Source organism: Phyllostomus hastatus, unplaced genomic scaffold, assembly GCF_019186645.2.
Source record: "Phyllostomus hastatus isolate PE091 unplaced genomic scaffold, TTU_PhHast_1.1 phas_contig_16, whole genome shotgun sequence".
NCBI classification, from domain to species: domain Eukaryota; kingdom Metazoa; phylum Chordata; class Mammalia; order Chiroptera; family Phyllostomidae; genus Phyllostomus; species Phyllostomus hastatus.
Window position 1 is genome coordinate 1,710,259 of NW_025333643.1, and position 26,459 is coordinate 1,736,717.

The window sequence follows — 26,459 nt, forward strand, 5'->3', positions numbered from 1 at the left end:
CCTAGAACCAGGCCATCCTTGGGGAAAGATAGTTGGATTCATCACTTTGCACAAGTCTGTTCCTGACACACACTTGGTTGACTCACGGAGTGATATCAACTCTCATAAGTGAGCTTATAAAACAGGGATTCCTGTCCCCAGGAAGCATCAACGACTCTCCGAATTATTTTAACTCTCAGGGGATCCTGCCTCCTGCTCCCCCTACCTCTCTCCCCCCGAAGAAGGCATTTTCTAAAACTCTGTCCTTAACCTCTGTGTCTCCGGCTACAGGCAAACCAAAAATTTTAGAAGACATGTCCACATCACCCTCTCAACGAAAAATGGTAACTTCTGACAACGCGCAGCTCAGCGACCCCTGCCCTGAGGCCCGGGAGAAGCTGCAGGAGATGTGTCGCCACATGTGAGCACCTCCGTGGTTGGGGGTGGGTGGGAGGGAAGGGCACGTCTGCCAGTCATTTGTGTGCCTAAAGGGGAAATCACAAAAGTGCCTGAGTGTCAGGGACTGTCAGGTACTTGGTGCCCCTAACAACAGTGACAGGGTGATGGACTGTCCCCAGCCCGTCACAATCCTTTCCAGTCCTTATACAGTCTTATGAGGAACGTGGATGTTTGCCCATTTTGTGAGTGAGGAAACTGAGGCATTGCTTGAGGTCCCACAGCTCAGGTGGGGCTGACCCCCAGGCATTGACCTTGGTCTCCTCACCAGTGATACCCCTTTACGGGACTTTTACCGTACAAGTGTAGCCTTTGGACCCTGAATGTTTCTTTCTTAAAATAACTTGTCAGGGTTCTCCTACAAAACAAAGAAACACCTCTAAAAACAAACAGAAAATGTTGACATGGATAATTAGTGATATATATGATTTTATGGGTCCCATAAGTCCTACCAAGCTAAGTCTCTACGTCTCTGAAGGCCCAGACCATGGGCCATAAAGAACTTTAAACTTAGTCACATCTAAGCCATATATGTCTTGGGCTCCCTGGCCCTTCAGTATTATCGCAGCTACAGAACATGGGTAAAAGGAGACCACTCAGTTTTGCTCCTTGGACACTCTGGAAGGAAACTCTCTTTTCCTGTAACCTCAGGACTGGAGAGTGAGCAGAGCCTCCATTTCCCCCAGACCCCACTTCTGCACACGGCCCCTCTCCATGGGTCCTCACCCAGCACTGAAAGTGGAAAGGGCTAATCTCAAAGCTGTACCAGTCCCTTCCCAGTTCTTCTTAGAAATACTGACTTTAAGGATGAAGAGTGTGGGGTGGGAACAGGCACTTCTGGGACAGGGAAATGGCATGGGAGTCTTGGGAGCTGGGGCAGGGCTGCAGAGAGCCTCCCTGGTGAGTGAGAGCCAAGTGGCTAGAAGATACGTTGCCTCCTTCCCTGCAGAGAAGCCGAAAGAGCCTCATGGAAAGGGAAGAATGTCTTCTACCCCATGATCTTACGCAACTATAGGATAAAGGTGCCTTATCATCCAACATCGACCCTGAAAGGGGATGCTCAGACCCCGAGCTCCCAACAACCTAACTCTTCCAGTGCTCAGGTTGCTATTGCCGTCCTTCACCAGCCTCAAGTCTCCCGTGCTCACTTCGGCCGTCAGTCTCAGGAGTGGAAGGGAGCCAAGAAGCCCTTCAGGTTTCACTACTCCTTCTACGATGGGTCTTCCTTTGTTTAGTATCCTTTTATTTGGGGCTGCTCCCTTGTCCCCAGCCACCTACCTCCAGAGAACTTTTGGGCCAGAAAAAGCCTAAGTATCACTTTGGTTTTTCAATTAATCCAAGAATCCTGGTGACGGGCCCTCCAGAGTATTAAGAGTTTGTCCAGGTCACAGAGGGCTCCCTTTAGAGAACATCTGGGTGGGAAGAGGCAGAGCAGGAAGGAAGTCACCTTGGACCCCTGTGCTCCTTGCAGTGGTCCTGCTGCCCGCTCCCCAACGTGTGCTGGAGCTGGCCCAGGACCACAAACACCCAACCCATTTGGCAGCAAGGCTGCAGCCAGAGAGGGTGGAACACTTACTCCAGGTTTTGCAGCCTGGTTTGAGTGTGACATCAAAGAGGGGAGATACTAGGCCGCTATTCATTCTTGTCCCTTCATTGTAGGAATGGGTAGTGTGACTTACTCAATGTCTCAAAAGGAATTTGGTGGCCGAGCCAGGCCTGGATTCAGGGCTGCCTCACCTCCATTTAGGGCCCCCTCCCTGGTACCATTTTTATGCCTTTCAGGATTGTTTGCTCCAGCAGTGAGCAGCGTAGAGAGGAGGAAAGGGCCCTGTGATAAAACCACAGGGCACTCAGTGCCCCCTGCCTTTGGAGAATAGGGCAGCTCTCTGAGCTGTCAGATGGGCTGCCCAGACAGGCCTGCTTTGCCACACCCCCCTCAATTCATTTTGATCTCCCCTCCACTGAACTGGGAATTCAGAATTTAAGCGCCCTGTCAAAAGAGTCCTGTTGTTTCTTCGACTGTAAATGAGTCCATTCATCACACTCTGCTCGGCCCTGCTTCTAATGCACCCTGTGATACTGAACACAATAAACTGTTTCCAGGGCAGCTGCTGCTCCCTGTGGGTCACGGGGCTTCTCCCTCCCCACTTTTATTGCTGTGCAGCGCATCGAATGGGATCATTCCTGAGCTCCTCATGAAGCTGTGTCTGTGAATTAGGTTGCTGTCAGTGGAACCAGAGAGGGTAGACTATTTACAGTCAGGGCCCAGCACCAGCCTGCTGGGATGCATGTTCCCTCACCTGCCTCGGAGTGCCAGCCCAACCAGGGTGGGACCACCCAGAGCCTGCAGGCCGCTGTTGCTGGCATGCTTGACTCATAGCCCAACAATGAACACATCCTGGCAATTAATGCGTTTCCTCTATGGGAGTCCCAAAAGGTCTGGGTTTGGGGCCTAGTTCTTCTCGGTGACTGTGCACAAGTCACTTTATCTCTCTGGGCCTCACTTCCCTCCATTATAAGATGAGGAAGCTGGACCCAGTGATCTTGAAGGAGAAACTCTGTGTTACTGTGTTCAAATGGTTAAAACACGATGCACTGTTGGATCCCTCTTCAGTAAAGAAAATGTTTGGAAAACACTTCCCTTTCCTCATGGCTTCTACAGAACAGTAGGCTCAGCAGTTGATTCTGTTTTCACAGAGATACTGGGCAAAGCTCTCAGGTAGAAATGATACATCTGCCCTTGGGATGCCGAAGTCTCCAAGCCCTGATCGGTTTGCACTTGTCAGCATCAGACCCCAGAGCCGTCCCAGAATTCATTTCATTTGGGTTGTCAGCATCTGCCTGGATCTCTTCCCTCAATCTCTGATTTCCCACCAAACTTCCTTCAAAGCCTTTTTTTGTCTGACGCTATAAACTCACCACACTGATAAAAAGATATAAACCTTAATCACTTTGTGTTCAGTACTGTGCTCAGCACTGTTCCCTTAAGGATTTGTTGAACACTCCTAACCATTGTGTGAGGTAAGCACTTTTTTTTAATATGGTAAAATGCACATAATAACATCGTTTACCATTTTAACCATTTTGACATGTATAATTTAAATGGCGTCAAGTGCATTCACGATTGTATATAACCATCACCACTATTTAGTTTCAGACTTTTTCATCACCCCAAAAGGAAACCCCATACCGAGTAAGCAGCCACTCCCATGTCCCTTCCCCTGCCCTCTCTGGAGGCAGCCAGTCTTTCCACCTCTATGTATTAGCCTATTCAAGGTTATTTAATCTGAGTAAAATCATACAGTATGTGGCCTTTTGTACTTGGCTTCTTTTATGTAGCATAATATTTGCAAGGTTCTTCCACATTGTACAGCTTACCCTTGAACATAGCAGGTTTTAACTGTGAATGTCCACTTAAATGTGGATTTTTTTTTTCAATTAATTCATTCAGTTCAATTGGCCCTGCTTGGTTTAATTGTCTGAAGTTCAGTTGACCATTGCAGTTCAGACTCATGTTGCCAAGGACTGACTAGAGGCTGGGAATCCTTGAATGTGGGGGGCCAAGTTAAGGTGTACGCAGATTTTCCACCACGCAGCAGTCGGCACTGCCGAATCCCATGTAGTCCGAGGGTCAGCTGTAGTATGCATCAGTGCTTCGTTCCTTTTTCTTAAAAAAAGGTAGGGGGTTAAACTCACATGACATAAAAGTGATTCTTTTAACATTTATAATTCAGTGGCATTTAGTACATTTACACTATTGTGCAACCACAACCTCCATCAAGTTAGGAAAACTTTTTGCCACCCCAAAAGAAAACTCTACACCCATTAAGCATTCACTCCCTCTCTCCCCCTGCTCCCAGCCCTGAAATCACCAGTGTGCTTCCTGTGGATTTGCCTGTTGTGGGCATCTCGTACACATGGACTCCTACAATATGTGGCCTTTTGTTTCCAGCTTCTTTCACTTAATGTTTTCAAGATTTTGTACGTGTTGTAGCAGGCATCAGAATTTCTTCCCTTTTGGCTGAATAATATTGTATTATTTGGCTTATACCACTTTTAAAAAAACTCATTCCTGACTTGGCCAGGTGGCTCCAGTTGGTTGGAGCAACATCCCATACTCCAGGAGGTTGTGGGTTTGATGCCCAGTCAGGGCACATACCTAGGCTGCGGTTTTGATCCCTAGTCTGGGTGCAGATAGAATCGGTGTTTCTCACATCAATATATAGCTGTTTGTCTCTCTCTCCATACGTGTGTGTGTGTATGTGTGTATGATTTCCCCATCTCTTAGACCCTTCCTCTTTTTCTGCAATAAGCATATCCTCAGGTGAAGATTTTAAAAAATTCATTCTTTCATTTATGGACATTAGGTTGTTTCCATGATTTGGCTATTGTGACTAATGCTGCTATGAACATTCTTATAGAAATTTTGGTTTGCATACCTATTCTCAAGTCTTTTGGTTCTATACATAAGAGTGGAATTACTGGGTCATATGGTAATTCTATGTTTAATTTACTGAGAAACCTCCAAAATGTTTTCCATACTGGCTGCACCATTTTATATTCCCATCACCAGTATGTGAGATTCCGATTTCTTCACATTCTTGACTATACTTGGTATTTTTCAGTTTTTTAATTCCAGCCATTCTAGTGGGTGTGAACTGATATCCCATTATGGTTTTAACTTGCATTTGTCTAACAGCTAATGATTTTGAGAATCTTTCTGTGCCTTCTTTGTATATCTTTTTTGTAGAAATATATATTCAAGTCCTTTGCCATTTGTTAACTATTTTTTTCTTGTAAGAGTTATTTATATATTGTAGATATGAGACTTTTATCAGATATATGATTTGCAAATACTTTTCCTATACAGTGGTGTGTCTTTCCACACTCTTGATAGCATCCTTTGGTATGCAAAGTTTTTAATTTTGATGAAGCTAATTTTTCTATTTTTTTTTGTTTCTTGTACTTTGGTTTTTATATGTATGAATACTGTTTATTCCTATGTTTTCTTCTAAAAGTTTTATAGTTACAACTCTTACATATAGGCTTTTGATACCTTTATAGTTGATTTTTGCATTTTTGCATTTTTTGCATGGTGTGAGATAAGGGTCCAACTTCATTCTTTTGCATGTGATATCTAATTGTCCCAGAACTATTTGTTGAAGAGACTATTATTTTCCCATTTGAATGGTCTTGGAACCCTTGTTAAAAATCAATTGACCATAGATGTATTAGTTTATTTTTTGACTCTCAATTCTAGTTCATTGGTCTATGTGTATGTTATTATGCAAGTACCACACAGTTTTGATTCTTGCGGCTTTGTAGGCAGTGTTAAAATCAAGAAATATGAGTCCTTCAACTTTGTTCTTTTTTCCAAGATTATTTTGGTTATTTGGGATCCCTTGCAATTCTATATGAACTTTAGGATCAAGTTTTCTATTTCTGTGAAGAAGATTGATGAAATTTTGATAGAGATTGCATTGATTCTTTTGATCACTATGGGCAATATTGCCATTAACAACATTGATTCTTTTAATTCATGAATACTAGCAATAAGTGACCTGAAATGCTGTAAGTACAACAACAATTAAAAAAGTAATGAACAGAAGGAAGTGATATCATTTACAATACCATTAAAAAGGAAAGAATACTTTGGAATAAATTTAACCAAAAAGGTGTAAGACTTGTCCACAGGAAACTACAAAATATTCTTGAAATAAAGAAGACTGAAATGAGTGGAAAGATATCCCACATTTATTAAGGACTACTGATTTTTGTGTGTTGATCCTGTGTCCTGTAACTGTGCTTTGTATGTTTCTAGGAGCAGGTCCTTGTCATCTAAGTTATCTAACTTGTGGATGAATAATTGTCCACATAATTCTCTTATGATCTGTTTTCATTTCTGTGATATCATTAGTAATGTCTTCACTTTAATCTATACTTTTAGAAACTTGAGTTTTCCTTTTTTGTCTCTTAGTCTAGCTGACGATTGGTGAATTTTGTTAATTGTTTCAAAGAACTGTTTTGTGTTTTGTTGGTTCTCTCTATTGTTTTACTATTCACTATTTTGTTTTTCTTTGCTCTAATCTTTATTTCCTTCCTTCTGCTAACTTTAGTTTTAATTTGCTCTTTCTTTTTATAGTTCATTAAGGTGGAAGTTTGGGTTATTAATTTGATACCTTTCTTCTCCTTTAATGCCAGTATTTATGGCTATAAATTTCTTTCTGAGCACTGCTTTTACTTTAACCCATAAGTTTTGGTATGCTGTGTTTTTATTTTCATTTATCTTATTTTTTAAATTTTCTTTGTGATTTGTTCTTGATCCATTGGTTGAGTGTATTATTTAATTTCCATCTATTTTTGCATTTTCCCAATTTCCTTCTGCCAGTGACTTCTAGTTTCATTGTGTTGAAATATACTTTTTATGGTTATAATCTTTTAAAATTTATCGAGAGTTGCTTTGTGGTCTAGCATATTGTCTGTACCAGAGAATGATCCATGTGGACTTGAGAAGAATATGTATTTTGCTGTTGTTGGATAGGATACTCTGTATATGCCAATGAGGTTTAGTTGGTTTATAATAGTGTTCAAGTCCTGTATTTCTTTTTTATTTTCTATCTAATTGTTCTATCTATTATTGAAAGTGAGGTAGTGAAATCTTCAACTCTTATTATAGTATTTATTTTTTTAATTCTGTAAATTTTTGCTTTATATAACTTAAGGCTCTGTTGGTAGGTGTGTATATGTCTATAACTGTTATATATTCTTGAGGCACTGAGCATTTTCTGAATACATAGTGTCCCTGTTTGTCTCTTGTGAAAGAATTTTTACTTAAAGTTTGTTTTATCTGATATCAATAAAGCCAACTTTGTTCTCTTTTGGTTACATTTTGTATGGAATATCCCTTTTCATAATTTTACTTTTAACCTAGTTGTGTCTTTAGCTCTAAAATGAGTGATTTATAGACAACATATACACATATTATGCTTTTTAAATCCACTCTCACAATCTCTGCCTTTGTTTGGAGAATTTAATCCATTTATATTTAAAGTAATTGCTGATATGAAAAAGCTTAATCCTGCCATTTTTTATATCTTTTTTGTTCTTCAGTTCCTCCATTACTGCCTTCTTTTGGGTTTGATTTTTTTTTTTTTGTAGGATGACATTTTGATTCCCTTCTCATTTTCTTTTCTCCATATTTTCAAAGTTATTTTCTTGGTGATTATCCTGGTGTAATGGGTTAAATAGTGCCTGTCAAAAAATTATGTTCACTTGAAACCTCAGAATGTGACCATATTAAGAAATAGGGTATTTGCAGATGTAATTATTAAGTTAAAATGCAGACATATTGGGTTATTGTAGGCCATAATGCAAGAAGAAAAACCAGAGTTACACTCAGAGTAATTAAGGCCATGTAATGACTGAGAGAGTGATTATAATGATGCATTTGTAAACCAAGGAATGACAAAGATTCCTGACAACCACTAGAAACTATGAAGAGGCAAGGAAGGATTCTTCTACTGAGCCTCTAAAAGCATGACCCTGTCAACACCTTGCTAGTCTCTAGAACTATGAGATAATAAATTTCTGCTGTTCAAGTGGCTTAATTACAGGAGCCCCAAGAAACTAATGTACTTGATTACTACAAGTGACAACAAACTAGTTTGAATTAATACTAACTTTGCCTTAATAGTATGCAAAACTCTGCTCTTATATATCGTATTCCTTCTCCTTTATGTTGTTATCAAAAATTACGTCTTTATATAGATGTATGTCATTAACATAGGTTTATAATTATCACTTTATGCATTTGTTTTCTTCAAATCACATAGGAAAGAAAGAGGAATTATAACCAAAAATACTGTAATGCTGGCTTTTATATTTACTTATATAGTTACTTTACTAGTGTTCTTTATTTCTTTGCATGTCTGTGAGTTACTGTCAGGTGGCCTTTCATCTCATCCCAAAGGACTTCTTTTAACATTTCTTGTAATTATGAATTTTCTCAGCCTTTATCTGGAAAGTCTTAATTTCCCCTTAAATTTTCAAGGATAGTTTTGCTTAATATAGAATTCTTGGTTGACTGCTATTTTTCTTTCAGCTCTATAAATAATCCATCATACTGCCCTTTGGCCTGCATAGTTTCTTATGACAAATTGGCCATTAATCTTGTTGAAGATCCCTTGTACATGACAAGTTTCTTTTCTCTTGCCTCTTGCAGGATTTCCTCTTTACCTATTGGCAGTTTGATAATGTCTCAGTGTGGCTCTTTTTGAATTTATCTTACTTGGAATTTGCTGAGCTTATTATTAAATAATGGATGAAAACTCCCCAAATTTTCTGAAAGACATCACTCTTTTATAAAATTTGGGGAGTTTTCATCCATTATTTATTCAAATATTTTTCTGCCTTCTTTTGCTCCTCTTCTTTGGGGCTCTTGTTATACATATGTTGGTTGACTTGATAATCATCCACAGATCTCCCAGTTTTTTTTTGTTTTTCCTCATTCTTTTTTTTTTTCAGTGCCTCAGACTGGCTTTTAATTACTCTGTCTTCAAGTTCACTGATTCTTTCTTCTACTGTACCATTCTACTGATAAACTCATGGTGATTTTTTTCATTTTATTTGTTATACGATTCAACTTCAGAATTTCTGTTTGGTTACTTTTTACCATTTGTGTTAATTTTTTGACAGTTTTTGGGAAAGGGTCAAGAGGATCCTAGTGCTACTCCCTGAAATTTTTCTGTCTGACATACTTCTGAAATTTCTATGAACAGGATAGTGGCATCCCATACCATATCCCTCTTAGCTAGAACTAGTGCTTGTTTGGGCTTCTTGGTAAGTAATGAGCAGGTACACACTGACTGCTCTCCTAGATTGGTCAGAAGAGGAGGCAGCCTGACAGCATTAGAAATATCACTGGCCTGGGTTGAGATACTGGCTCTACCACTTCCTTGTGCTGTGATGTGAGGCAGACTGTTTCTTTGCATCTTGGATTTCTCAGCTGTAGAGTGATCAGGTCATCTTGGTTTGCCCAAGACTTTCCTGGTTTTAACAATGACAGTCCCCCCTCCTAGGAAACCCCTCAGATGTGGGGATACTCTACTCATCTCTGAGATGGAGATGATAATATTTACCACTGGGTAGTTTTGAGGAATAGAAAGAAGATACAGGGAAGCACCAGAGGCATGGTAAGTTCCACAGTCATTTAGTAATTTTTTATACAAAGTGCAGAGAGGGTCTTTGAAAACTGGGAATGATGTATCATTAAGCTAACACTTAGACTTGTAGACTTGCTTTCCATGGGTCAACTGATCAAGAACCTGGAGAGTTTTTTGTTAGTTCTACTTAACCATTTCTGCCAGCTATCCCTCCGGAAACATTGCCTTGTGTCAGATCCCCACGTGCTGCAGAGGGAGAACCATCACCTGCCTCTTTAATGACACATCAAACTTCTCTTTCCTGGCCCTGTTCAATGCTGAAGGCCAGGGCTGCGTTCACCACAACCAAAAGGCCTGGTGAGTGGGTTAGGGAAATCATGGCCCAATGTAGTATCTCTGGGGGTAACAAAGGGAGCACTGAGGTGGCAAGTAGGAGACTCTGGGGAAAGGAGTGACCGGGCAATGTCTAGAGGCTAAGGGAGGCAGTGAGGCAGTGCCTGCAGCAACACAGGTACTTCAAAGCCCTCACTTGCTGTAACTGTGTCATAGCCAATGAGAATGGCAATTCTCTAAGACCTACTCCACTTGTATCCCCATAGCACTAAGACTTTGAGTGTCAGCTAGATTCATGGAACAATGCTTTTGTGGAAAGAAATGTTTTACACCAGGTAAGAGTGAAGGAGAGGCCACAGGCACCACATTTTTGCTGGCACACATTTTTTCCAGCCAAAAGTTGATTTTGCCTGGCCTTTCATAAGGAACTGTTCTTGGAAGAAATGACTTACCTTCATGTTATAGATCAGGGGTGTCAAACTCATTTTCATCAGGGGCCACATCAACCTCATGGTTGCCTTCAAAGGGCTGAATGTAATTTTAACTTCTTAACAGTTAAGGAGTAGTTACATTTACACAGTCTTAAAATAATTTCAGCCCTTTGAAGGCAACTGTGAGGCTGATATGGCACCCGGTGAAAATGAGTTTGACACCCATGTTAAAGATGTTCCCATTTTGATGCATAAAGTCTTGTATACTCAAGTTCCTGGGCAACAGGGTACATACTCCATTTATATCCCTCTTGGGTTTGGCCTGAGTCACTATCATCTCCATCAGACCTGTCCTTCCCAACAAATTCTACCATTAACATCAACAGGTATAATGGGGCCTCAGACCATATTAGGCAGGGGAAGTGAGGCTGACTGCAGAAGTCTATGCTTCTTCCACCTGGGAGAGAGCTTCAGAGCTCTGCCTGCCTACATCCTGTAGTGATGAGGGCATCCTTCAGGGGCCTGATGGCAGCTCCTTACCTATGTGTCTCTCCTAGCTGCTCATTTGTCTTGATCTTGGATGAGGAAGGCGGGACCACCAGCGACTACAAGGGCTATGCAGTTCACAAGTGGAGCTGGGCTTCTAAGACAGAGACTTTGATCTCCCTGGAATATAAGGTAGGGGTTGGCAGCACAGGTAGGGTGGCCTTGGCAGCCTTCCCTGGGCTGCTTGGCATCAGGCTACCAGAGGCTACCTGTAAGACAAAAGCCCTGCTGTCCAGGATCTTGTAGTCTCATTCAGAGGTCCCTAAGTTGGTGGGCAGTGGTCCAGGGCTGGCTAAAGTGAACTTTTCACCAACCTACAGCAACTGTTGGCTTTGTACTAACCTTTTTTATGTAATATCCTTTCTATATTATTTTTATTATTAATACTATTACATTTGATAGTTTAAATGTCCATTATTTTAGGAAGTAACTATTATAATAGTTGATAGTTTTATTTTTAATGCCTATACATGGCAAAAAGAAAAATTAACAATTCTATGTTGGTTTCTCTAGTTTTTGTTTTTATAACTTTGCTATCTGTGAAATTAAAAAGCCTGGGAGTCAATGGTGGCTAATAAACCCAAACCTATTTTTTTTTCTTTCATTGGGTTGTTCAAATAGCCATTAATGAAATATTTATTGATTAGTCAATGTTGAATTACTAATACTAAATACTAAATTTAATTTCCTAATAAAGCAATTAAGTATGCATATCACTTTAAGCCTGAGTTCCTCATCCTTAGCACTAGTGACATTTGGGGATGGATAATTTTAGCAGCATCTCACTAGATGCTAGTGTAGTACACTGCCCTCCAGCTATGATAATCAAAATATACCAACAGACATTGCCAAATGTTCCCTGGGGGTCAAAATTGCCCCTGGTTGAGAAAAACTGATCTAGGGGATATAAAGATGAACAGACCCCTTGAGAAATTCAAAAGCCTGGGTGTGGGTTAATAAGAACACAGGGTAGAGAGGGATCAGGGCTGTGAGAGAGGTACAAGCTCATAGGATTGGGATTCAAAGAAAGATCACAGAACATAGAATCCACTCAAAGTGGCCTGAGAGTAAGAGCCTCAAGGAAAGTATTATGGACAGAAGCACTCTAGGAGTATATGATGGGGCTTAAGCATCTGATCCCTAATCTCCTGTCTCCTGCCTTTCCTATTCATCCTCAACATTAGCCACTACATTCTCACCCTTATGTCCAGATTCCTTTAGATCAGTGAACCTCTGCTCAGAAACATCCCCTCTCTTGAACATGTCTCAACCTTCTGACCAGCCCCCTGCCTCACACTGGCCTGACATGCACTCCCTCTTCTCTGGCAATCCAAAATTTCCCTTCTTCAAACCCCTGCTCAGGTTTTCCCTTCTTTGTGGCACCCCACCCCACACCCATTTCTCTCTGTTCACATTGCCCACAGTCTGGATTAGTCATTTGATTAGTCATTCAATGGAGAGGTTCTCAGCTCTGGTTGCATATCAGAATCACCTATGGGACTTTAACAATGAATATTCCCAGGCACATTTCCAGAGAGATTCTGATTCAGTTGGTCTATTATAAGTTCTGGATTTTGAAGTTTTTGTGAGTATCATTGATACTTGGCCAGGTTCGAGATTTTCAATCTAGGAATGTGTTGTCTTAAAATTTACCTTATGTAGATATGTGAGAAGTGTATAATGCAAGATTATAAATTGATTACAGGCAGGCACCATATGTTGTGTGTCAGTGTGGCCAAGTGGACAAAGAACTAGGATGAGAATTGGAGAAGCCAAGCACTAATGCCAGTTTCTCTGGGCTCTGTGCAGCTTTGTGAAAACCATTCACCTTCTCTGAGCCTTGGCTATCTCACCTATACAAGGTGGGTCACCAGACCTGCTCTCCTGCATCAAATTGCTGATGTTTGAACTAAATGAAATAATAGAGGAGAAGGTGCTTTGATATCACTAAGATGTTTTAGCAGCATATTTATTGTTCTGTTCCTGGAACTGCATACAGAAATACACAACAGATCCTGGCCCATTAGAAGTGACTTGGAAAACCAAGTGTTTCGAGTTGTAGTATGAATTTTTATGCATATGATTTACATAGAGAAAAAAAGGAAAGGAGGGAGTTTGGGGTAGAGGGAGTAGCATTTGTAAAAGCTGAAGCTGGGACTCAGTGTGATATTGTTAAAAGTTCACAAGTGCCTCTTGTGAAAGAAACAGGGCCAGGAGGTGTATATGTTGTGTTGTGAAGGTGAGAGGCATTGGATGTCAGGCTGAGGCACATGTACGCTCACTTGGAGGCTGCAGTGGCCAGTTTATTTTCTCCCAGTGTAGCAGTTCCAGTGTTCTTATTCTTCCCTGAAAATACAAGTCTCCTTCTGGTGTATGTTCTTCTCAGCCCAAAGAGCTTCCTTAGCATTTCTTAAAGTATAGATCTGCAGGCAACACATTCTGTTTTCTTTCATGTGAAAATAATGTCTTTATTAAAGGATATCTTTGCTAGATCTAGGATTCTGGGTTGATTCTGTTTTCAATTTTGTATTTTATTTTTAGTATTTAAAGATGTTGTTCTGCTGTGTTTGATCTCTATAGTTTATGATCAGAAGTCTAGTTATTCAAATCATTGTTTATTTTCTCTAGGGGCTTTCAAGATTTTATCTTTTCTTTGATTTTCTAAGTTTGGATATAATATGTTTAGGTGTTGTTGTCTTCATATTTATTCTGTTTGGGATTTACTGAGTTTCTTGAATCTGTAAATTCATGTCTTTCACTGTATTTGGGAAGTCTGCCATTAGAGAAAAAAATTGTACTCCAGTCTGTCTACTTTTCTTCTGAGACTCCAATCTCATATATTTTTAGACATTTTAACATTGTCCCAAAGGCTCCTGAGGATTTGTTATTTTCTGTTGTTTACATTTTTTTCTCTTTACTTTTTTAAAATTACTTTATTGTTGTTCAATTAAAGTTGTCTGCATTTTCTCCCCACCCCTTCCCCCACCCCAGCCAAACCCACCTCCCTCCCCTGATCCCACCTGCCTTGATTTTGTCCATGTGTCCTTTATAGTTGTTCCTGAAAACTCTTCTCCCCACTGTCCCCCTCCTCCCCTCTGACTATTGTTAGATTGTTCTTAATTTCAATGTCTCTAGTTATATTTTGTTTACTTTTTTCTTTTGTTGATTATGTTCTAGTTAAAGGTGAGATCATATGGTATTTGTCCCTCACTGCCTGGCTGATTTTTAGCATACTGCTCTGTAGTTCCATCCATGCTGTCACAAAGGGTATAAGCTCCTTCTTTCTCTCTACTGTGTTGAATTCCCTTGTGTAAATGTACCATAGTTTGTTTGTTTTTTTATCCACTCACTTGTTGATGGATACTTAGGCTGCTTCCAACACTTGGCTATTGTAAATTGGGCTGCTATGAACATTGGGGTGCATAGCTTCTTTTGGATTGGTATTTCAGGGCTCTTAGGGTATAATCCCAGCAGTGGAATTGCTGGGTCAAAGGGCAGTTCCATTTTTAGTTTTCTGAGGAAATTCCATACTGTTTTCCACAGTGGCTACACCAGTTTGCATTTCCAGCAACAGTGCACTAGTGTTCTCTTTTCTATGCATCCTCTCCAACAAGTGTTGGTTGATTTGTTTATGTTGGACATTCTGACCAGTGTGAGGTAGTATCTCATTGTAGTTTTAATTTGTATCTCTGATAGCTAGTGATGCTGAGCATCTTTTCATGTCTCTGGGCCCCTCTGTGTGTCCTCCTTGGAGAAATGTCTGTTCAAGTCTTTTTGCCCATTTTTTAATTGGGTTTTTTGTCTTCCTGGAGTTCTTTATATATCTTGGAGATCAAACCCTTATCCAAGGTATCCGAAATAGTTGGTTCTCTTTTCATTTTAATGCTGTTTTCTTTAGCTGTACAGAAGCTTTTTAATTTTATGAGGTCTCATTTGTTTATTCTTTCCTTTATGTCCCTTGCTTTAGGGGACATATCCGTGAAGATGTTGCTGCATGGAATGTCTGAGATTTCCTTGCCAATATTTTCCTCTAGGACTCTTATGGTGTTATGACTTATATTTAAGTCTTTTATCCACCTTGAATTTATTTTTGTGTGTGGTATAAGTTGGTGATTGAGTTTCATTTTTTTGCATGTTTCTGTCCAGATCTCCCAACACCATTTGTTGAAGAGGCTATTTTTGCTCCAGTTTATGCTTCTCTCCCTTTGTCAAATATTAATTGACCATAGAGACTTGGGTTTATTTCTGGGCTCTCTGTTCTGTTCCATTGGTCTATGTGCCTGTTTTTATGCCAGTACCAAGCTGTTTTTATTACACTGGCCTTATAATACAGTTTGATTTTAGATATTGTGATCCCCCCTGCTTTGTTCTTCTTTCTCAAAATTGCTGCAGCTATTCAGGGTCGTTTATGATTCCACATAAATTTCTGAAATGTTTGTTCTATATCTGTGAAATATGTCATGGGTACTTTAATGGGGATTGCATTGAATCTATAAGTCACTTTGGGTAGTATGGCCATTTTGATGATGTTAATTCTTCCAATCCATGAGCATGGTACGTGCTTCCATTTGTTTGTGTCTTCCTTATTTTTTTTCTTCAGTGTTGTACAGTTTTCTAAGTACAGGTATTTTACCTCCTTGGTTAGGTTTATTCCTAGGTATTTTATTTTTCTTTTTGCTATATCAAATGGGATTTTTTCCCCTGATTTCTGTTTCTGAGATTTCATTGTTGGTGTACAAAAATGCCTTTGATTTCTCAGTATTGACTTTGTATCTGGCTGTTTCTCCAAATTCACTTACTAGGTCAAGTAGTTTTTTGGTGGAGTCTATAGGGTTTTCTATGTACACTATCATGTCATCTGCAAACAATGTCAGTTTTGTTTATTCCTTTCCAATTTGGATGCTTTTTATTTCCTTTTCTTGTCTGATTGCTGTGGTTAGGACTTCCAGTACTATGTTGAATAAGAGTGGTGAAAGTGGGCATCCTTGTCTTGTTTCTGATCTTAGTGGGAAAGCTCTAAGTATTTGTCCATTGAGTATGATGTTGGCTGTAGGTCTCTCACATATGGCCTTTATTATGTTGAGGAATGCTCCCTCTATTCCCACTTGGCTGAGTGTTTTTACCATAAATGGGTGCAGTACCTTATCAAATGCTTTTTCCACATCTACTGATATAGTCACATGATTTTTGTCTTTCGTTTTGTTTATGTGGTGTATTATGTTTATTGATTTGCAAATATTATAACATCCTTGCATCCCTGGGATGAATTCCACTTGATCATGGTGTATGATCTTTTTAACATATTGCTGGATGTGGTTTGCCAATATTTTGTTGAGGATTTTAGCATCTATGTTCATCAGCAATATTGGCCTGAAGTTTTCTTTCTTTGTTGTGTCTTTATCTGGTTTGGGGATTAGGATGATGCTGGCTTCATTAAAAGAGTTTGGGAATCTTCCATCTTCTTGAATTTTTTGAAATAATCTGTGGAAGATGGGGGTTAGCTCTCCCTTAAAAACTTTGTAAAATTTTCCTGTGAAACTGTCTGGTCCAGGGCTTTTGTGTGTTGGAAGCTTTTTGATTACTGTTTCAACTTCATCAGGTGTTATTGGTCTGTTCAGGCTTTCTACTTCTTCTTCATTGAGTTTTGGAAGATTATATTTTTCTAGAAATTTGTCCATTTCATCTAGGTCTTTAAATTTCTTGGCATATAGTTCTTCATAGTAATTTCTTACAATCCTGTATATTTCTGTGATATCAGTTGTAATCTTTCCTCTTTCACTTCTGATTGTGTCTATTTGGGTCCTCTCTCTCTTTTCTTGATGAACCTGCTTAAAGGCTTGTGTATTTTATCTTTTCAAAGAACCAGCTCCTGGATTCATTTATCCTTCAAATTGTGCTTTTAGTCTCTGTGTCATTTAATTCTGCTCTGATCTTGGTTATTTCCTTCCCTCTACTTGCTCTGGGTTGTCTTAGTTGTTGCTCCTCAAGTTCTTGTAGACATAGAGTTAGGTTGTTTATTTGAAATGTTTCTGTCTTTTTTAGATAGGTAGTACTATGAACTTCCCTCTCAGGACTGCCTTTGCTGTGTCACATAAGTTTTGGATTATTGTGAGTTCATTTTCATTTGTTTCCAGAAACTTTTGATTTCTTTCCTAATCTCATTCTTGACCCATTCATTGTTTAATAGCATAGTATTCAATCTCCATGACTTTGAGTGGTTTGGGGTTTTTCCCTTGAGGTTGGTTTCTAGTTTCAGTCCCTTGTGGTTGAAGAAAATGCTTGATATGATTTCAGTTTTCTTGAATTTGTTGAGACTTGTTCTGTGTCCTATCATGTGGTCTGTCTTTAAAAATATTCCATGTGCATTTGAAAAGAATGTGTATTTAGCTTCTTTGGGATGAAAGACTCTATATATATCAGTTAAGTCCACTTCATCTAGAGCATTGTTGAATGCCACAATATCTTTGTTGATATTTTGTTTGGAAGATCTGTCCATTTTTTACAGTGGGATGTTAAAATCCCCTACTATAATTGTGTTGCTGTCAATATCTTTCTTGAAGTTCTCCAAGATTTTCTTTATGTATTTGGGTGCTCCTATGTTGGGTGCATTTATATTTGCAATGTTTATGCCTTCTGGATGGATTCTTCCCTTGAGTATTATGAAGTGACCTTCTGGGTCTCTCTTTATGGCTCTTTTTTTGAAATCTATTTTGTCTGATATGAGTATTGCTACCCCAGCTTTTTTTTTCCTGTCCATTTGCTTGGAATATTTTTTTCCAGCCCTTCACTTTCAGTCTGTGTAGGTCTTTTGTTCTGAAGTGGGTCTGCAGTAGGCAGCATATGTGTGGGTCATGTTTTCTTATCCATTCGACTGTTCTGTGTCTTTTGACTGGAACATTTAATCCACCTATGTTTAAGGTTATTATTGATAGGTACTTATTCATTGCCATTTTTTCGTACCTGTGTTCCTCTCTCTTTCACTGTTTTTCTTCCTGTTCTTAAAGCAAGCACTTTAGCATCTCCTACAGAGCTGGTTTGGAGGAGGTATATTCTTTGAGGCTTCTTTTGTCTGGGAAGCTCCTTATTTGGCCTTCCATTTTAATTGAGAGCCTTGCTGGATAAAGTAGTCTTGGTTACAGTCCTCTGGTTTTCATTACTTGGAATATTTCTTGCCATTCCCTTCTGGCTTGGAGCATTTCCATTGAGAAGTCAGCTGCTAGTCTTATCAGGGCTCCCTTGCATGTTACTTCCTGTTTTTCCCTTGCTGCCTTTAAGATTCTCTCTTTATCCTGGAATTTTGCCATTTTAATTATGATGTGTCTTGAAGTGGGCCTCTTTGGGTTCCTCTTGATTGGGACTCTCTGTTTCCTGTATTTGTGTGACTTTTTCTCTCATCAAATTAGGGAAGTTTTCCATCATTACTTTTTCAAACAGGTTTTCTATCCCTTGCTCTTCTTCTCTTTCTGATATCCCTATTATATGGATATTATTACGTTTCCTGTTGTCCTGCATTTCCCTTAACCTCTCTCCATTCTTTCTGAGCCTCTTTCTGTTTCTTGCTTTTTCTGGGTGTTTTTTTCTACCTTGTCCTCCAGCTCACTGATCCAATCCTCTGCTTCGTCTAGCCTGCTTTTGATTCTGTCTACTGTGTTCTTTGGAAATTGTATTCTTCATTTCTTCTTGGTCCTTGTTGATAGTTTCTATTTCTTCTTTATGTTGATATAGTTTGCAGTGAGTTCATTGTAGTTTCCCTATAGTTTTTGGTAATTCCCTGTGAGCTCATTGAGCTTCCTTGTAACAATTGCTTTGAACTCAATATCTGATAGCTGACTTGCCTCCATTTCATTTAGCATCCTTTCTGGGATTCCTCCTTTCCTTTCATTTGGGGAGTGTTTCTTTGTCTTCCCATTGTTTGTGAGACTCTTCTTGTTAGCCTCAGCTTCTTAAATTTATCTGTTATGACTTTCTGGGTTTATGGTGTGAACTTCTATGGTAGAATACCTGTAAGATTCAGTGGTGCAGCCTCCTTGATCTCCTGAACTTGCTGGTCTTGGGTTGTCATTTATGTTGGTTCTGTTTATGTCTTTGAGTTTTGATTGTTTTGGGTCTTTCTTTGGTGGTTCCTTCCCACCAGCTGGTTAACTGAGGGTCACTCTGTCCACCACCTCTTATATTCTGTTGTGCAGGTGTGAGCAGGTTGTGTTGAAGTGGGTTGTCTATTTGTACAAGGTTTTGAGGATTCTCTCTTGCTCTTGTTCAGTTGTTTGTTCTGGGTAATTTCCCCACTATTTAGTTGTATTTCCAGATAGGTCCTGGTTGAGTTAGTGTGGCTTCCACTCCCTCCTTTACCTTCTTCTGTTGTTATCTGTTGGTGGTTCCTTTGTTGGTGGGTTTCCTCTTCCAGCAAGTATTCTGGTGTTCACAGCTTCCACCTGTTCATCTGATTTTTCAATGTCCTCTACAATTTTTGGTCTCCAATCTTCATATATGCTGGGGTACTGTTGGCTGTTCACTCTGTTCCTCAGTAAATTGGCTAGGTGTTTCACCTGTGTGCAGGGGGAAGTGGACTTCACTCCTATCTATTTTGCCACCATCTTCTAGACCATATCAATAATCACTTTAAATGTAAATGGCTTAAATGCTCCAGTCAGAAGACACAGGATACCTGTGTCACTGTTGTTTGGTGCACTGTGCAGTAAAAAGCGTGGGATTCCCATTTCTCTTTACTTTTCAGATTGGAAAATTACCATGGATTTATCTCCAATTCCACTGACTTTATTCTATCATCTCCATTCTGCTGTTATGTTAATCCTATGAAATTTAGAAATTTCAGATAATATTTTCAGTTCTAGAATTTCCATTTAGTTCTTTCCTATATTTTCCATTTCTGATATTTTCTATTTTTTCATTGATTATGACTATATTTTCCTTTACCTCATTGAATATAGTTAAATTAACTGCTTTAAAGTCTTTGTCTGATAACATGAAGGTCCCATCAGATAAGGATAGCCTCCATTGATGATCTGTTGCCTTGAGAATGGCTCACACTTCACTGGGTCTTCACACATTGAGTAATTTTAGATTGCTGACATTGTAAATATTATATTGTGGAGTCTCTGAATTCTGATGTATTTCTCTGAAAAGTGTTGATGTTTTTGTTTCAACAGGCAAGGAGCTTGGTTAGACTCATACCACAAACTTTGTCTCACCTGCCGTGAGGAGCACCTAAAATCTCAGTTCAGTTTTTGTTTTGTTTTGTTTTCCTAGCTGTAAGCTGTCTTGAGTCTTCCTTGCTCATCCACAATTCAGGGATTTGAGGCTCTCTTTCTCTGGCTCTGTCCCTTCTGGAAATCTTTTCTTACTTTTCGGTGACTATTGATGTTCCAGATTCTATCCTTTGATTCTTTGAACTAGAAAGATGGTGGAATCTGGGCCACATCTGTAGCCTGTCTTCAGGCTGAAGCTGTGAAACAGTAACTAATCCCATGCTGGTCCTTTCCTTTGATTTTGACTCTTCAAAATCTGCCTGCTCTTTTTAAACTCTTCATAGCTTTGGGTGGTTTTATTTCTTGTTGCAGTGGGGTATTTTTCCCCCCAAGCCTCTTAGAAGCTGACTCAGCTATACTGGAAGTAGACCAGCTGGTTAATTTTTAAGCTGAGGGCTGGCATGCTTAGTTTAGCATTTCTGTGGAAGGTTAGCTGGAGAGAGAAAGATCAACAGATAGAACAATAGAAAGACTAGGTGGGTGTTATGAGCCAGACCTGACATGATTAAGGGTAGTAGCAATATTTGTAAAAGGAGCCATTTCAGTAAAAATAATTCAGTGGCATTCAGGCATGAGCTGAAGGGATAAGTGAGAGGAGGAGGGAATTATAGATGACTCCGCAATGGAATGTGTGTCTTCTAGATGAAAACAGAACTTTCTGAGAGGGTCAAAAATCAATGTGTTTTAGATAGTTTTGATTGGGTTCAAAGGCCATATGTCTCTAGACTATTGGATTCTCACCTAAAGTGAGAGATTGGGGATATTGGAGGTATATGTACCTGGGCTGGCTCAAAATCTCCTGAGCAGATGAGCAGAACCAAAGCCATCTTGCCTGCCCAACTCCTGTGTCTCTTTCACAGTTGGTCCCAAGCTTGGGTTGGAAAGGGAAGGAGCACGGGTAAGAAGGCATTGGTTACTAATTTTTGCTAATCTCCCGAGAAGAGACTGGAATTGTTCTCTTTTTCATGAAAGCTAAATTCCAACATAAGAACCAGAAAGATTTTACAGTTCCTTTGGTTCCAAGAAAAGAGGGATTATTTGCTTTGTTGGTGGGTTAGGGAGGGTTGGGCTGGGCAGGGACAACAGAAGCAGGAGTCCACTGAGTACTGGTTTCTTCATCTGCAGGTGAATGAGCAAATGAAGCTGACGGTGCTGGGGCAGGACTCCATTATGGTCACCTTCACCTCCCTGAGTGAGACAGTAACACTCACTGTATCACCCAACAACTGTCCCCACGGGATAGGGCATGATAAAAGGGTAAGGCAAAGCAAACCAGGCACCCAGGTTTGACCCCAGGGCATTGCAACTTGTCTTGCCACTCCACCTCTCAATGCTTTTGTGTCTCCTACTCCACCCCATGCCCCCACACACACTCCTCCACTTCCTATAAGGCCCTCCGTCTTTCTCTGCCTAATGGATTCCTATTCATCATTCACTGCCTGATCTTAGTACCTTCTCTGTGAAACTACTATCAGTTGGGAGTCTTTTAGTTGTAACAGAGTCCAATGCACATGGGCTTAAGCATGAAAAGAGACTATATTGGCTCAGTAAATGGAAGTCTGGCGATAGGCAGCTTCAGGCATGGCTGGATCCAGACCTTCAACTGATTGCATCAGATCTTCCCCACCTTTGCTCTGCTTTTTGATTTTTGGCTTTATTGTCGGAGTTTCTCTCCTTATGGTGACAAGATAGGCATGAGCATCTCTGGGCTCATTATTCTATGGGCTGTGTTCTCCCCAGGAGAATGGGGACCTCTCATCCTTAAGTACTCCAGTAGAAGTGCCAACATCAACTTCATTGGCTCTATTGGCTGCCCATGCCCAAGATGTTCCCTGTGGCCAGGAATGTGTGTTGCTCTCACTGACTAGGCTCAGGTGTCATGTCCACCCTGGAAGTCATGGGTGTGATCAGCCCCAGGGGTAACTAACACCTGGGTAAACGATGAGGCAGGAGTGTTTTCCTAAAGGAAAATCATGGTGCTCTTACCAGAAGATGAAGAGTTACTGCTGACCAGAATAACTGTCAACTTTGTCACCCCTTTATCCAAATCAGGTGAGTCTGCCTCTCCCTCTCCACAGGCCTCCCAGACATGATTCACCTCCATTCTAGCATTCTTTCATTTACAAGCCAAAATTCTCCACCAAATTGGGAATTCCCTGTGGTTTTTACTATTGCCCCAGGGCCCAGCACAAGGACTGCTTCAGATTAAGCACGTGTGAAATATTTGTTGGGTGCATGAGAAAACAACAGAGACTGAAAACCCAGTTTTTACACTTTCTCAGTCTGTATGGATCCTGCTGTGTGCCTGGTCTCAAGTCACCATTGTGGAGAACAATAAAGAGGAGGAAAGGGACACAGTCCCTGATTCCTGAGGAATTTATAATCTAGAAGAGAGCAGTTGACATATACCATGAGACTGAGGTGACCAAGGGCTCACTGATGGAGTAAGCCACTTGTATTGCACATAGGGTGCTTTGCTGTATGGCTTACTCAGGAAGGCTTCATGAATTAGGAGCAGGAGAACCACACCTCTCAGTTTCCTGGGGGCCAGTCTCTGTTTACACCTGTCAGCTTGGAGGAATTAATAGCATGCTCTTGCAGCCTCAAAAGTATCCTAGTTTGGATGATCAATTATATGGTCACCTTGAGCAAGGCTCTTGTGCTGTGGGGGCATTTACTGCTGCATACTACAGGCTCCATAGACTCTCAGAGCTGACAGACCCCCTAAGAAGCAGCCAGCCCAACATCCTCACTTTACTTGGAGATACAGGAGACAGGCATTTGTTAGGGACCCATATTATCTGAACAAGATAACATAGAACATCCATGTTTTTCTTGAAAGAAAGCATCGCACTGATTATCTCCAATGTATTTTCTTTTCAGCAGCATTTCAACTTCATTATTCATGAACTAATTCAATAAACATTTATTAGCACCTGCAACATGCCAAGTTGGCTGCTAAGGATGTAAAAAAGAAAGAAATATTATTCCCTCTAGTCTCTGAAATACTTTCAGTCTAATGGGAGGACAATAACATCAACACCTGTTGTATTCCATCTTGATGGGCATGGGGCACCAGAGATAAGGACTCTGAGGGAGCTGCCAGGATTCACTCAAAGAGTCACCTAGGAGCATTCAGGAAACTTAGATGCCTATGACTTCAGCCTGAACTTCATTATTTCAAAGAGCAAAATAACCCCAAGATTCCGAATCCATCTGCGCTGAATGAATGATCATGGTTATTGATGTGTCCATCCTATTAATTTGATTCCATGCTATTACTCTAAAATTCATTGTTGCATTTCACAAAACTAGAACAAATATTCAAAAAATTTATATGGAACTACAAAAGACCATGAATAGCCACAGCAATCTTCAGAAAGAACAAAGTTAGAGGAATCACTACTTGATGTCAAATAATGCTATAAGACCATAGTAATCAAAACAGCATGGTACTGGCATAAAAGCAGACATATAGATCAATGGAACAGAATAGAAAGTCCAGAAATAAACTCACATCTTTATGGTCAATTAATATTTGACAAAGGAGGCAAAAACCTAAAATGGGCTAAGACAGTCTATTCAATAAATATTGTTGGGAAAATTGGAGAGATACATGCAAAAAAATGAAATTATACCACCTACTTATACTATGCACAAGAATAAACTCAAAATGGATCAAAGATTTAAATGTAAGACTTGAAACTATAAAAATCCTAGAAGAAAACATAAGCAGTAAAATATCAGACATTTCTCATAGCAGTATTTTTTCTGATATATCTTCTCAGGCAAGGGAAACAAAGAAAAAAATTAACAAATGGGACTACATCAAACTAAGAAGTTTTTGCACAGAAAAGGAAACCATTAACAAAATGAAGAGACAACCCACTGCATGGAAGAATATATTTACCAATGATACAGCTGATAAGGGGCTAGTATCCAAAATTTATAAAGAACTTATACAACCCAATACCAAGAAAATATAATCCAATTAAAGATGAGCAAAGAACTTGAGTAGACATTTCTCCAAAAAAGACATACAGATGGCCAATAGACATGTGAAAATATGCCCAATATCACTAATCATCAGAAAAATGCAAATTAAACCACAGTGAGAGAAAAATGCAAATTAAAACCACATCTCACACCTGTCAGAATGGTTATCATGAATAAATCAACAAACATGCTGGCAAGGATGTGGAGGAAAGAGAATCTGTGCATTGTTGGTGGGAATGCATACTGGTGCAGCCACTGTAGAAAGCAGTATGGACTTTCCTCAAGAAATTAAAAATGGAACTACCTTATGACCCAGCAATTCCACTTCTGGGAATTTATCTGAAAAAAAAAAAACAGAAACACTAATTGAAAGAATAATGCATGCCTATGCTCATTGAAGCACTATTTTCAAAGGCCAAGATTTGGAATCAGCCCAAGTGCTCATCAGTAAATGAGTGAATAAAAAAAACTGTGGTATGTTTACACAATGGAATACCACTTGGCTGTAAAAAATAAGGAAATATAACCTTTTGTAACAGCATGGATGGACCTGGAAAGTATTATGCTAAGTGAAATGAGCCGGTAACAGAAAGACAAATACCATATGATTTCACTTATATGTGGAATCTAATGAACAAAACAAACAAAATAGCAACAGACTCAGAGATACAAAAAACAGACTGACATCTGTCAGAGTGAGGGGGTTAGGGGGCTGGTTGAAAAGGTGAAAGGATTAAGCAAAAAGTAAAAAACAACTCATAGACACAGACAACAGGATGGTGATTATAAGAGGGAAATGGGTGTGATGGAAGGAGAGGAGGGTAAAGAGGGGATAAATGGTGATGGAAAGAGATTTGACTTTGGGTGGTGAACATACAATACAAAATACAGATGTTATATTATAGAATTGTACACTTAAAGCCTATATAATTTTATTTATTGATTTGAGGGAGAGAGAAACATTAATCTGTTGTTCTACTTATTCATGCCTTCATTTGTTGCTTCTTGTATGTGCCCTGACCAGAGCCTGAGCCTGCAACCTTGGCATATTGGGACGATACTCTAACCAACTGAGCTACCTGGCCAGGGCCTAAAACCTATATAATTTAATTAACCAGTGTCACCCCAATACATTCAATAAAAATTAAAAAATAAATAAATGAAAGGCATTGTTAAGTGACTAATTATGCATGAGGTCACATGTCTGTTGTGTAAAACAATGAGTTTACTTACCAAAGGCAATAGATATTAGAAAATTATTTTTTTCATGTAAAACTGCAGCAACACTTTGTTTGCCTGGCAATCTCTTGTCTGGTAATCTCTGAGGTCAGCTGAGAACAAGGACATAAGCAGCTAAAGACCCCAATGAACAGCCAAGAGAAATCACTCTAAGTCTATGAACTAAACATGCCCACTAGGCCTAGGCAAACCCCTTAGTAATTCAAGACTGCTTTTTTCCCCTTACCTAACGCAGCCTTGGCAAGCTAGAACTAGGAATCCAGCTGTGATGTCCAGCAGGGTGGCCACAAGTTGCAAATGGCTATTGAGCTCTTGCAGTATGGGGACAAGTCCAGTGGAGGTGGACCGAAAGCAAAAATCCATTCCACATTACCAAGACTTAGATTGAAAAAACAATGTAAAATCTTTTATTGATTATTTATTTAGATGCCATATTGAAATAGTCATAGTTTTTATATAGTGGGCTTGCTAAATTAAAATAAATTTTACCTTTTAAGAATGTTTTAAATGTGGCTCCAGGAATGTGTCAAATGGCTCATGCAGCTCGCGTTGTAGTTCTGCTGGACCCTGTGGGTCCAGGCGGCAGAGTCTTACGAAGCTCCCAGGGGCACTGACAGTGCAGTCAGAGGCTGGAAAGTTATGGAAAAGGCATCATAATTCAAAGAGCGTAACCGTCTTGGGGACATTTTGCATAGGGATAAACAGGCCTTAGAACAGCTTCTAAATACAGAGCTGCATTCTAGACAATAGCCACTGATGTTGACCAAGAAGACTGACTTGGCAAAATGCATCCAGGTCATAATCCCTTCTCCTTGTGAACACAAGGAGGTGTAGTACATGTTACAACTCCCTAACCGGACAGCAGCAAATGAAGAAAGATCAGATTTAATGTAGGTAACAGGATTTCCAAACATTGATCTTAACTGCTAGGTTAAGCCTCTCAAATATTTCTACATGAAATCCTTGAAGCTCAGAGAATTGCCTTCTTTTGGATTTTTTGGCCATGAAAGCTGCAAGAAGCCCTTGAGAAAATTTGCTGAGTGCAGCGGCTG

General features: G+C 39.8%; 1 protein-coding gene across 1 annotated transcript in view; it reads left to right on the forward strand.

The window, feature by feature from the left end:
• Positions 1–26,459, forward strand: part of CUNH3orf20 (chromosome unknown C3orf20 homolog) — a 66,632-nt gene that overhangs the window by 11,745 nt on the left and 28,428 nt on the right. The window contains exons 4-8 of the mRNA XM_045832019.1: positions 271–400; positions 1,385–1,669; positions 9,801–9,953; positions 10,918–11,038; positions 21,298–21,429. Of these exons, the coding sequence (XP_045687975.1) occupies positions 271–400; positions 1,385–1,669; positions 9,801–9,953; positions 10,918–11,038; positions 21,298–21,429 (821 nt within the window). The remainder of the gene's footprint in view (positions 1–270; positions 401–1,384; positions 1,670–9,800; positions 9,954–10,917; positions 11,039–21,297; positions 21,430–26,459) is intronic.